The sequence below is a fragment of the Dermacentor albipictus genome, chromosome 5, assembly GCF_038994185.2.
Source record: "Dermacentor albipictus isolate Rhodes 1998 colony chromosome 5, USDA_Dalb.pri_finalv2, whole genome shotgun sequence".
Taxonomy (NCBI): domain Eukaryota; kingdom Metazoa; phylum Arthropoda; class Arachnida; order Ixodida; family Ixodidae; genus Dermacentor; species Dermacentor albipictus.
Genome location: NC_091825.1, coordinates 157,662,315 through 157,675,574, shown reverse-complemented (window position 1 = coordinate 157,675,574; position 13,260 = coordinate 157,662,315). Strand labels below are relative to the sequence as shown.

The 13,260-nt window shown below is 46.9% G+C and overlaps 1 protein-coding gene across 2 annotated transcripts in view; it reads right to left on the bottom strand.

Moving 5' to 3' along the window:
- Positions 1-679, bottom strand: part of LOC135902297 (superoxide dismutase [Cu-Zn]-like) — a 43,564-nt gene extending 42,885 nt beyond the window's left edge. The window contains exons 1-2 of one of the 2 annotated variants that reach the window (XM_065432262.1): positions 578-679; positions 293-519 (exon numbers count right to left, since the gene is read on the bottom strand). In XM_065432262.1, the coding sequence (XP_065288334.1) occupies positions 293-448 (156 nt within the window). In that variant the 5' untranslated portion in view covers positions 449-519; positions 578-679. Of the gene's footprint in view, positions 1-292 lie in introns of both variants that reach the window. The other variant, XM_065432261.2, reaches the window with a different exon arrangement.
- Positions 680-13,260: the final 12,581 nt, after the last annotated feature.

The following is a 13,260-nucleotide window of genomic DNA, read 5'->3' as shown; positions in this document are numbered from 1 at the left end:
TAACCACGTCTTTCGTTCTGTTTCAGACCTGTGTCAGAAGTGTGCAATGCGTCCACATAGGCCACAACAATAACACACAGGACGAGGCTACCGTCAGGGTGTGTATAGTACGGGTGCCCTGCGATAGGTTTGTGTGCTGTTTGTCTGTGTTGCCCCATAATCTTAAGAAAAGAAAACAGGGAGAATAATAGGTTCGCCTGTCTAGACGTTCCCCAGCCCTTGCAGGAATACCTAATTTGACTAGGATGAACGCGTCAGCCGCTACGGCAACCACAGGCACATGTGCACTTACCTCCTTAATGAACTGGACGGTGCCCTTTATGGTTCCTGTGGTGAGGACGGCCACTGCCCTGAGCACAGGCGGGTCTGGTGTAGGGTAGTGAATTTGGCACTTAGCTGTCGTGAGCGTCACCACTGCCATCAGCAACGAGAACACCAGGTGATGCATGGCGAAAAGTTGTTCCTGCCGCGACTGGCTTCTGCTCTCGCGCGTCAGACTTTCACCGACGGGGGCCTGCCCTGCGGGAAGTGGCTACCGAGGTCGCACAGCGCACAGCGTTGATGGTTGGGCGAATACCTGTTTGGATGGCGCAGCCCTATCGCAGCCACCGACGACGACTGGGTCGCCCACTGTCTGGCCGCTATCGCCTTTCCACCGCGCTCGTGTCGCATTGCGCGCGTCGACTAGCCGCCGCTGGGCGTGCCGGCGCCGCGAGGGTTTCCTTCGCGCGCGTGAGTCGGGGAGGCCTGCGTGTTTTGGCGTCAGAGAAGCGACGGGAAACATTTCGCTGCATTGAAGAACGGGCCAAGAATGCATCTGCGAGGGAGCGTTTCTATTTGTTTCCGTTTCTCCTGTTCTACTGGCAGAAAATTACAAAGGAAGGTATGGGATTTGCTCTACACTGCTCAGTTACAATGGTTTCGCGAAAGAAGAAAGAAGGGAGGTTATGTAACGAGCAGAACGTGGAGCACAGTTCAAGATCACCATACAGCACTTCAGCAGTACTCGTTGGAGAGCATTCTCTATTCCGAATGAGCGCCGATTTTATTGTTCAGCAACACATCTTTAATTGAAGCAAATGCAATTAGCACTCTCAGCGTGTTGTTACAGGGCCCGAAATAACGAACAAGCCGCAGCTATAGCCATTGGCTTAGAAAGAAGTCACTACAGACCAGATTTTACTACTTGTGTCCCTAGTATACCCTGTTCGTGCTCGTAGGCGTTTTTAAAATTTCTGGTTCTTTGCAGTCTGAAGACGGGAAGTCTGGAACAGCACAACAACATATCCTAAACAAAGATGGAAACAAACTGGAACGAGACGCGGCATTAAATTGTATCCGAAAAATAACAGTCGAATCTTTCCAAGGTAATGACGAGGTTGTACTTGAGGAAAAAAAGAGAATGAAAGAGGAGCAGATGTAGAAGGAGCAGGTGCTGTCGAATTTCGACTGGAAGAAAGCCGAAGAGAAAATTCCAACTGCGCACAGCCACGGGGCTAGACGACGCAGCCGTTGGGCTGATTAATGAGCAAAGTCCAAAAAATAAGGAAGCACTGTTGAAAACAGTAGAAAAAAAGTTTTAAAGATCGACGATTACCAGACTGTTGGCGACAAAGTAGACTGAATTAAATATTTCAAGTTAAGGCGGACAAAGATATAATTCACTCATAAACTGTTGACCATTACATCTGTAATATACAGGTTATCAATGCAGACAATTAAAGTAAAGCTGCAAGCATGGGCAGAGAATAATGTCATTTTTCGAGAACTTCACAATGGCCTCAGAGTAGGTCTGGATGATAATTAATTTGACGTTACTCAGTGTATTGAAATACCAAGAGTAGAAAGGAGACCATTATATGTGGCCTTTTTAGACATTGCAGGAGCACATGACAACGTAGACCGCAACATTTTGTAAGATATTCTGGAAGGGGAAGGCTTGGGCGACGATTGTACACAGCTTTTGAGGGAGATTTACCAAGAAAATACCGTTTGCTTTAAATGGGAAGGGATGAGAAGCGAGGAGAAAGTTGATATCAACAAAGCACTGACTCAGGGGCGCCTTTTATCCTCACTGTTGTTTATGATATACATGGTGAGGATGGAAAGGGCGCCAGAAGAAAGTAATATCGGGTTTAACCTCTCATCGAAACAGGCGGTACGGTAGTAGAGCAGCAGCCTCCAGGTTTGCTTTATGCGGACGACATTGTGTTGCTATACAATAGTAAGCTGTTGGGCTGGTTGGTTTGACACGATTTTTGCAGAGAGGAGCGCACAAGCGTTGCGTCTTTCCTGTCCACGTCTTCTTTCTCCGCAACGGTTGTGCGCTCCCCTTTGTAAAAATAATAAAATTGCGTTGCTAGCTAACAAGCAAAGTGATTTGCAACGTCTGGCTAATATATGTCAACAGGAAGGCGAGAAGTTAGGTCTGAAATGTAGCGTTAAAAAATCAGATGTTATGACATTCAATGAAAATATTGAACAGACAGTGTCAATTCAGGGCCAGGAAATACCGGGGGTAAAAAAATATAAATACCTTGGTATATGGATAAACGAAGGCAACAGATATATGGAAATAGTGGGTTTTTTCTCCTTTTGTTTTTCTCGTCTTTTTTTTTTAACATAGGTAGGACATTAGGCAATATGTGGGGCAGCCCACTGCCCCGTTTCAAAGGGGACGCTCATAGCATCCATCCATCCATCCATCGTGGCCCACACAAGAGGCTGCGTTTCCGCCAGAAAACTCGCCTTCGTGCATAGCGTTCGTCGCTAGCGCTAGCGGGTAAACATTATGGTTACATAAGCTGCAGTTGCCGGGAAGCGTGAGAAGCAGTCAGGGATATTTGAATGCTATCGCTTTCCACTGTTAAAGGCGAAGCTTAAGCGCCCTCCTAATTTGGTTAGCTCAAATGGCTCTAACAAATGAGTTCATACTTCTCCTGTTTTTATTTTACTCTGCTAATGAATAAATTATAACTACGACAGCTGTTCAACTAGTGTGGTTATTTCATTGTGTGCCACACACACGTTGGTTATTAGGGGATGAAGGTAACCAGGACTCGTTGTGTGTTTGTATGGGGTCAAATGGTCATGATTCGCTACACTTGAGCTGCCTCGAACATGTAACCGATATAGGAACCGACTGCACTCAACAAGTGGCATGCAGTGATTTCATAATAAATTAGCGCAGCGCAAATATGAGATGTGTTGAAAGGCGCCTATCGGGGGAGGGGGGGGGTAACAAGGCATATCTCGTTGTGCTGTTTTTCTTGTTAAGTATCTTGTCTAAGTGTTTCGGATATGTGCTTATTATATAAGCAGCTCTTCTCAACAAATATTTCAGTGGTGAGCTAACATATGTTCGGTCCATTTCTTTCCAATAGTCCGTGCCCTTTCGCGCTTCGCAGTTTCCAGCGTGAACACGCACCAACTTGGCTGCCCGTCAGTTCTTCGGCTGCAATGAAGAAGCGCACGTATAGCGGACACTTGAAGCGCCGAATTGCAGGGTGCATGCACAAGGCGTGGAACATTCGAGCTCGCTCATGGTTTACCCATTCCGATAAGGTTTGCAGGCAGGCGTGCGCTAATACGCTTCTGGTAACTTTGATGCATTCGTACATGCTGTCACCATACCTCTTGACATTACGTCTTTGTGCGCATTTTCGCTTGGACGTCGAGGTGTTGATGTTACAGACTTAGGAAAATGTTTATTTGTCAGCCTTACATTGCTTCTGCATTGGTATAATAATCTGTGGAACCGTACATACGTTTATGTGTTGTACAGTTCTCCGTTCTCAGTACTAGCATCGCCAGCGCCTCATTTAAGTTCGCATCTTTCTCTCTCATTTGGTGACATTATTTAGAGCGCAGCTCTTTGGCGCCCATTCCTGCGGCAAGCGTCGACTTTGTCCCTCGTAACCGAGCGAACGAGCACAGCGAAGGATGAAAGCGAACGCGGAGCGCAGCAGGAAATGAAAGACGGCGATAGCGAAGAGAGCGTGAGGAGGAAAGCGGAGTAGAAGGGTGCAGTGGAACCATAAGGCGAAAAGCGGAGGATGGGTGTGGCGAAAGCGTTAGCAGAAGTGTGCCGAGCAAAACGGGATTTGAGGCGACGATGGCTACCAGATCACGCCAGAGTAGCACGTGTCATCTGTATGGAAAGAAAGCGCTGCATCAGCGAAAGTCCGTCTGCGCTGGCTGCTGTGAATCACGCCCACACATCACCCACGCGTTGCCTAACCTAACCTAACCTAACCTAACGCTCCGTTTGCAACGTGTCGCACGAGGCAGATCGTCCGCGTTAGCCAATATATCGAGAAACGAAAACAAGTATAGAGCTGCGCTCAAATTTTCTATTAGGAAGTATCGTAATCGTCTGTGGATATTTTTGTTCTCTCCGATACAACGAGTAGCCGGCATCAAAACACCGACATCACATCAAAATTAACGCGAATAAATGAAAAAGATATATAACTGATTAGTGGACGCTAGCTGGAGCTTTGCAAGGCTTTCGGTTCTCATTATGCGAATAGCAAAAACGAAACAAACTTGCAATTTCCCTATCGTGTTTACTTCATTTCTTTATTTGCACGAACACTTACGTGCACAATGTATCTGGCGCCTTGTCGCGGCCGCTACATTGCTTATCGATTCAATCGCGTTGACGCCAATTACACGAAACGCCTGCGTCTCGTGCATTGGGGAAACGCTGAAGATCCCCTGGTGTTCAAAATTAAGCCGTAGTCCGCTACAATGGCGTGCCTCATAATGAAATGGTAGTTTTGGCGCATAAAACTTCAGAATTCAGTTCAATTCAATTGACTAAGTACTTGTCATTGTGTGTATGAATGTGTATATGTCGATAAATTTGCTGTTTCCCTTATGTGACCTCTGTATATTCAACAGACAACAAAATATTGTGGAAACATGAGCGTCGAAACTTACCACTAATAATAAATAAATAAATAAATAAATAAATAAATAAATAAATAAATAAATAAATAAATAAATAAATAAATAAATAAATCGCTATAGCATGCGCCACGTCCCGTCATTGCAAAGCTAAGGAAAGTATTCCACAGAGACACGGTAGTGTGCTCTTGCGACAGCCTGCTCGAAAACCTTATTTATTCAGGCTATGGGCAATCCTACCGACTCGCACATTGTTTTCCTTATCACTGTGGCACTGACCTTTATCAAACACAGGTAAAGAAAAGAAGTGCAATTGCGGTGCATTCGACTCGTCGGCGTGCCTTCACACCGCATGCTATGTTGTCCTGAAAGGGCCAACATCCACGTCCACCGCGTGGTCGCCTTTCGCCCACTGTTAGGCGACGCTGATTGAATTATCAATGGGATACTTGCCGGTCTATCGGATTATCTTGGCGTCGTGGTACTCTGGCACCAGAAGTGGTGCAGCACAGGCAGAGTTAAGCTTCATAGTAAGGGCTATAGATCATCTTGTCCTTGTGATCCGTTACAATGAACGATGCGAACTTGTTGTGGGTGAGTCCGTTACCCCGCGCTGGATGTTGAATTTCAGGGACGGATAACCGGGCGGTGAGCTTTGACAGTATTCATTCGCGGTGTGTGCGCGTCGAGGCTCAGCATGTTGCTCTGTTTTGGTCAGTGTCGGAAAGGGAACGGATTGGATTGGCGGGTCATATTACGCCGCTGTAGTAATTACGGAAAAAAAAAGAAATTATTGTTTTCAAATGTTTATTTGTACTGAACACGAATATAAATTGAGAAAAAAACTTTGCGAAAAAGATGTGAACCATTGCTTGCAAAAGCAATCCTATAGGCCAGTATTTTGGAAGGGTTCCTTTAATTTGTCACTATTGTGTTATTTATTTTCGCCTTTGGCTTGCGTGAAGCCGTGACCTTGCTGTCGCCGGTATCGGCCACTTAGGGAGCCGGATGATGATAAATTAAATGAATACGAGGAAAGAGAAACTTTTCTGTACAATACCTTTTATCGTGATCGCTTTAGTTCCGCAAGGGGTGTATATAGGTTATAAAAAATCTTAAAGCGTATTCTTTGTTGATTTAGGAACGAACAATTCTTTAATTTTGGTTCGTACAGGGTCAAATGTTTGCTCTCACTAAGTTTAGAGAGGTTAGCCCCTAAATTCTGAACTTCTCGAACTCCTTGATTGCATATATGTATACTTATATTTTTGGTTAAATGAAATGAAATTAAATTTAAAAGAAAAAGGAAAGCAATAGCAAAGCAACACACGTGGTATGAGAGACGCCCCATAGTGCGGGATTAATGCCGACTATACCTGGAGTTCTACGCCGTGCACCCAGAGCGCTACACACTAACATTTGATTTGCATTACGGTCCCATAGGAATGCCCTTGCGACGGGCGCAAATCAAACCCGACACCTCGTGAATGCCATAGGCGCTGAGGAGGGGGAGGGAAAGAGGTAAGTAGAAGACTACCATGGGTGGGAAAGGGCGAGAATCTGTAGCTGCCAGTCGTGTATTGTGTGGCACTCTCCACGACAACAAAGTTGCAGAGAGGTCCGCCATTTGGTGCTCTAGATGGCCTGTTGTTTTTACAGCGAAGCGTATATAGCCACCCTCCGGCGGTGGTGGATGTCCGTACGTCTACGCGTCGCGTCGACACGAAAAGAATTTCGTCTCCAGTTTCTCGCGAATGTTCTGTAGCTCTAAATGTAATTTACGCACCTTGGAAAAAAGTCATACTGAGATTGGCCGATGAGATGACCGTATCATTACGTCATGTTTAATTCACTTCTCATGATTAGTTAGTTCAAACAGAACTTGTAAACGTTACAGAATTCCCGTCTGCTGTCAATACATAGCTGTCTACGGAGGGAGTATGGTTACAGAAAACGGCAGTAACTCTTCATTTATCGAAACTATCCCGAAACAAGTTATATGACAATTAGTCGTTAAAACGATTAGGTTGTAAATATTGTGGAATTCCCGTCTGACATGCGGTGGTACTTGCACACGTCACTTCATAAAAGAATAAGTCACCCCACAGTAAAAAGATGTGTTCGTTGTCTATGTCCTTCAACAACAACAACAACAACAACAACAACAACAATAATAATAATAATAATAATAATAATAATAATAATAATAATAATAATAATAATAATAATAATAATAATAATAATAATAATAATAATAATAATTTCATTTTATAACCAAAAAACCCCTTGATAGGGGTATTACATAAGGGGTGGGAATACATTAGTACATAATGATTCAGGTAAAACACACCACAGCTTCGCTGCTCTTCCATATCTACAGAGTGGAAGGGATGATAAATTTTTGAAAGAGCCACTCGAGCTCGACACAGCCTCTGCCCTGAGTGTATACAATTATTCAAGCTGAATATTTTCCTGTGAGGCGCGCACCAGTTGATTTACAGTTAAACCTACGTGAGTAATATTAGTTACCCGATTACTTCGAAACTATGTAAGGGACCCCCCGAATGAACGCGGTGGCTTATCACGTTAAAGCCCAGATACCGACAAAAGTTGATTATGAATTTACGCGACCACTACGTTCATTGAACCATGCAGGCTCTCCAGTACCACCGTTATCAGTTGCCTTTTTCTTTCGGAAGGCGATTTCTTGATCAGTGCAAGAAAGAGTATGCACTACCCAACGAAAAATGCACAGGCCTTCGGGGCACACACAGCACATTCACAGCGTAAGCTCGAGGAGCATCTCCATAGCAAACCATCGTAAACCGACTGAACACGCTAACTCCAAGTAGAGGTATATTGAAAGTCGTGTTGTTTTCATACATTTATTGAAACACACTCAGATGTGCTTTATGGTCGGAAAAGTAGGCCGAGAAGGACGTGCAGCGGGGCAATAAGGCTACTATGATGATTCTGAATACAAAGTCCGAACAAGAACCGGTGCGCGAAGAGATGCATTGTGTACTTGACACAAATGCCATGCCGAGGTCTTCTAGCGCATAGTGCATGAACCAGGTGTGGTGGGGATCCTTCGTTTTAACAGTGAAGTTTTTAAAGATTAGGGGCACATCGTGTGGAGGAACGAAGGTATGTGCCAATAAGTCCGCAATCTTCCCATGTTGAGGCAACTACAACACCCTCAGAGTTACGCACTGCGCACACGTCGGCAAACCCTACGTCCGGTTTTCGTGAAATGAGTTTGAATAGCAAACACTCGTTTCCTCGGTCGGATATTGCCCCACCGCTGCGCGCAGTTCTATTTGCTGACACGACGCACCTTTAGGCGGTGCTGTCATGTGGACGACGCCAGGTCTCGGAGAAAGGGTGTAGGGACACTCGCATTAAGATGCAGTCACGCATGACGTGAAGCATGTGTGCAGCAAGAGAACGTATTTTCTAAGTAAATGGCGAATCGGTGGGGCTGATCGAGCAGTTCAAAGCAACTATGTAGGCCTGTGTCAAGGCGATGTTTGGGCCTGTGGTATTCGTCACGCAGTGCTCGATCTCAGTTTTCGGTGGCATAGTAAAACGTGAAGTCGTATTCAGCGTTCGTGATGTAAAGGCCATCAAGTAAGGTGACTTGACCCGGTGCCACGTCCACAAATTTCTCGGGGTTTCGTTTGTTGTATTCGTAAACAACGCTAATATATGTGCGAACCTGAGACTTATGAGGCATTATTGCACTAGCCTACACCACGGGAAATTTTGTGCGGTGATATGCGATGCCAACATTACGGGCTAATGTAGTGGTCATCATTCACTTGGTATTAATTTTGTCATTAGTTTAACTTTTAGTTTAACAAGTATAGTTTTACTATTTAAATGTAATAATTCATATGTAGGTATATTTATGTACAATAGCGTTACTGTACTGACGTAGTTTTTATGTCTTACGCCTATTTTTTCTGTACTGTTATAGCGATATTGCAACACTGAGCATTTTTCGTTTTGGAGGTGAATTCGGAGGCACGCGCCTTGCCAGGCTTTTCGCCTTTTCGCCGGTGCTTTAGGCAACTGTATATACATTTACAGCAAAACTGTTTATGACTAGAATCTGGCGGATAGCGTCAGCGGGTAGACCAACAATTTTATGCGAAGCATATTACTAGAGCTCAACCCAGCTCCTCAGGCGCGGCGGTGTCGCCTTCAATACCACGTGAAACCGTGACGTCACGACAGAGGAGAAACAGGGCTCCAACTCGCGCCGTCGCTCGCGGCGTCGCCTTCAAGGCTGACCACGTGACACCGTGACGTCACGACAGAGGAGAAACGGGGCTCCAACTCGCGCCGTCGTTCGCGGCGTCGCGGCGGTATATAAGCAGCTGCGCTTGCCTCTGCTAGACACTCACGAGGTGAGATGCCTCCTGGAGACAGAGCTGCTCGTTGGAATGAGAAGCGAAGGTTGCGTCGTGCTACAGAGACTGTTTCTAGGTGGCTTTGCTACGGCGTAGCGACTACGCGCCCCGCAATCGGACGCGGTGAGCGTCGAGCAACGCAGCGTTCGGCGCGACAACGAAATGTGTGCCTGAGCAAGCGCCGCACACCTCAGCCGACGCCGACGACACCGGCTTTTCTGCGACACGAGCTCCTTAACGCTGTCGCGTTAAAAAATTGGAGGACGCTTAAGCTTCGCCTTCAAGAGTGGAACGCGACAGCGTTCCCGTCGACCCGCCAAGAGGTGTAAGACAATGGCCTACGGGGCAGCGACTACGCGCCCCGCATCGGACGCGGTGAGCGTCGAGCAACGCAGCGTTCGGCGCGACAACGAAATGTGCGCCTGAGCAAGAGACGCACGCCTGAGCCTTAGAAACAGCTCGTTTCTAAGGCAACACCGCGTTCACTAGAGGCTCTTTTGTACCGCTTTGAAACATCGAACTCGTGGCTCAGTGGTAACGTCTCCGTCTCACACTCCGGAGGCCCTGGTTCGATTCCAACCCAGCCCATCTTGCAAGTTGTTTTTTATTCATTAAGTGCCTGCTGGGATTTATCGCTCATGGCCAACGCCGCCGACACCGACACCGACGACATCGGCTTTTCTGCGACACGAGCTCCTTAACGCTATCGCGTTAATAAAGGCTAGTATGCTTCGCATCCTGGGCTTAACCTTAGCTAAGCCACAGCCAGTTTTTTCATACGTGGACCAATCCCGAAAAAAGGTCAATGCCGGGCCAACCCGCGGCGGAGTTAAAGCAGGCGTTACGCACTCTCCATACGTGGGCCGATCCCGAAAATAATGCAATGCCGACCCAACCCGCGGCGCAGGTGAAGCAGGCGTTACGCACAACCCACACGTGGGCCGATCCCGAATGTAGTGAAATGCCGACCCTACCTGCGGCGCAGCTGAAGCAGGCGTTACGCACTCCCCATACGTGGGCCGATCCCAATATAGTGTAATGTCGACCAGTGGCGTAGCCAGAAATTTCGTTCGGGGGGGGCTCACAATGCGGCTCGGCGTCTTCCTAAGAGGAAACATTAGATCGAATGCTCTTATTTAAACACATGTAGAAGGAGAATTAATTTTTCTGGGCTACCACTTCACCAAATTTGACTAGGTTTGCTGCATTTAAAAGAAAAACATAAATTCTAGTGATTCTTTGTTTCGAATTTTCGATTTAGGTCGTCAATATTTTATTGAAAAGGGGCAAAAGTCGAAAATTTCCAGAAAACGAAACAATGAAGTTTACAACTCTGTATATCAGCAATGAAAATTGATATCACAATTCTGTGAGTTGCACATAATAGTACATCTACAGCGGACAAAATTGATGTTACACATGAGTCTCAAAAATTAAGTATTATGGAAATACGGCTTTTGCAGAACCCGTGTACATAACATAACCAATTCACATAAGATACATATAGACGTATCGAATTTGTCCGTATTGAATGGTGTAATGGATGCCGTTTACAGAACCGCGATATCTGTTCTTGATGCAGATCTATTAACTTGTAAACTTCGTGCTTGTATTTTTTTTCGAAGTATCGAATTTTTCAAAATATTTTAAACAATGTTCGGGCCCTAAATTGAAATTCCACTTCCAACAGACACAAGAATTTAACTAACTCTCTCAAATGCAACATATTTCATTAAAAGCGATTCAGGAGTTATCTCAGAAAAGCGTTTCTGCGTTTTACATGTATCTGAATAGGCCGCGTCGGAGTTGGGCCCGAGCTAAAGCTTCCTCTTAAACAATTTGCCTAGGGATCAAATACATGAATACTAACTCCATTGCCATTGCCAAAGATGCTGCAAAAGAATTCTTGAACGCTACACACTGTCAGTACAAGTAAAATATGTATTTCTTCATAAAAATTATACTCGTATGTGCCAAAAGTTGTGCCCAACATAGCTGATGTCAATGCTTCCATGTTTTTTGTCTGTTTAGTAGGTAAAGAAAATATCACACCAACTTAAAAAAATGAAAAAATGAAAAAATGAAATCCTCGATGACACTACCAAGACGAAAGACAAGCGAGTCATCTTGGGTTTGGACCTGCAGAGCGCTTTTGACAAAGTCCGACACTCTGCGATTCTGGCCCAGGTGTCACGGCTAAACATGGGCAAGAGAACTTATGCGTACATCAAGGATTTTTTGACGGAGCGGACTACTGAAATAATCGCCGGTGACCTGCGGCTCCAAAAGAAGAAGCTTGGCAGTGTCGGGACCCCCCAGGGCTCAGTCATCTCGCCATTGCTTTTCAACCTTGTAATGATAGGGGTGGCCGAGCGCCTCTCACGAGTCGCGCGGGTCCGACACACCATCTATGCCGACGACATAACACTCTGGGTCCCAGGAGGAAGCGACGGACACATCGAGAATACATTGCAAGAGGCGGTTGACGCTATCGAGGAGCAGCTGGACGGGTCTGGGCTCGTCTGCTCCCCAAGCAAGTCTGAGCTGTTGGTGATTCCTCCGAAAAGGACAGCTAGGAAGACGATAGGCAACGAACCTGCGAGAGAGCAAGACACAATAAAGATCAAGACGAGCGGTGGTCACATGATCCCGGCTGTCGAGAAGATCCGAGTTGCTGGGGATGCTAATTGAGCGCAAACGAGTCAACGGCGAGACGGTCAACCGTCTGGCGGCCAAAGTCACCACGGGCATCCGCCTCATTAAGAGGGTGTCGCACAGAACAGCAGGCATGAAGGAAGAAAGCCTCACCCGGCTAGTGGAATCCTTCGCTATAAGCCACATTAGATACGTTGCTGCTTTCCACAACTGGAGACAGTGCGAACGAAATAAGATCAATGCGCTCATACGCAAAGCGTACAAAGCTGCACTCGGACTTCTCGACTGCACAAGCACCGACAAGTTCCTGGCCTTGGGAGTGCATAACACCCTGGAGGAAATCGCTGAGGCGCAGAGGACCGCTCAGCTCACGCGGCTATCAGAAACAAGAACGGGCAGACAAGTCCTGCTTGACCTTCGCCTGGGACCAAAGGAAATGGGACCCGAAAATACAGAGGTGCCTGTACCGGACGCAATTAGTAGACGGCTACGGGTATGTCCGGTGCCAAGAAATGTGAGCCCTGAGTTCCACAAAGAGCGGCGGGCGGCGAGGGCCAAGGCGCTCATCGATCTCCATGCCAAAGACAGGGGTGCCGTGTTTGTGGACGCGGCAGAGTATCCACATGACAGAAAGGCATTCGCCGCTGCAGTCGTCGGGGCATCGACCGGTGCAACGAGAACAGCGGCGAGTGTGCGGACTCGAGGGGCGCATCAAGCCGAGGAGGTGGCCATTGCTTTGGCCATCGCCGATCCCGAGTGCACGACTGTGTTCTGTGATTCTAGGACGGCAGTGAAAAATTACGCCAGAGCAAGGGTGTGTCGCGAAGCCGCGCGTGTGTTGCGTGTGGTCGATCTCGCGAGTGAAAGTCGGTGTGTGGTGATAAAGTGGTTTCCGGCCCACATGGGCAGTGATGTGTCGGATCGCGGCAACGCTAACCACAACGAGACGGCGAACGCGGCGGCGCGAGGACTAACCAACCGTGCCGCTGCTACTACAGCCGGCCCGTCGTGGTGGTGGGAAACCAAGGACAAAATGACTTCCTACAATGAAATTGTGAAATGGTACCGACTAGAGCGAAGGACTATGCCGCCACCTCATCCGGGCTTGACCCGTAAGGAGGCGGTTTTATATCGACAACTTCAAACGGGGTCGTTATTCACCCCGGTGCTGATGAGGCACGTGTGTCCAAGTATTTATGAAAGTGATCTGTGTTGTGTGTGCCGAAAGGGAAGAGCCACTGCAGCTCACATCCTTTAGGACTGTGCTAAGAATCCGCAT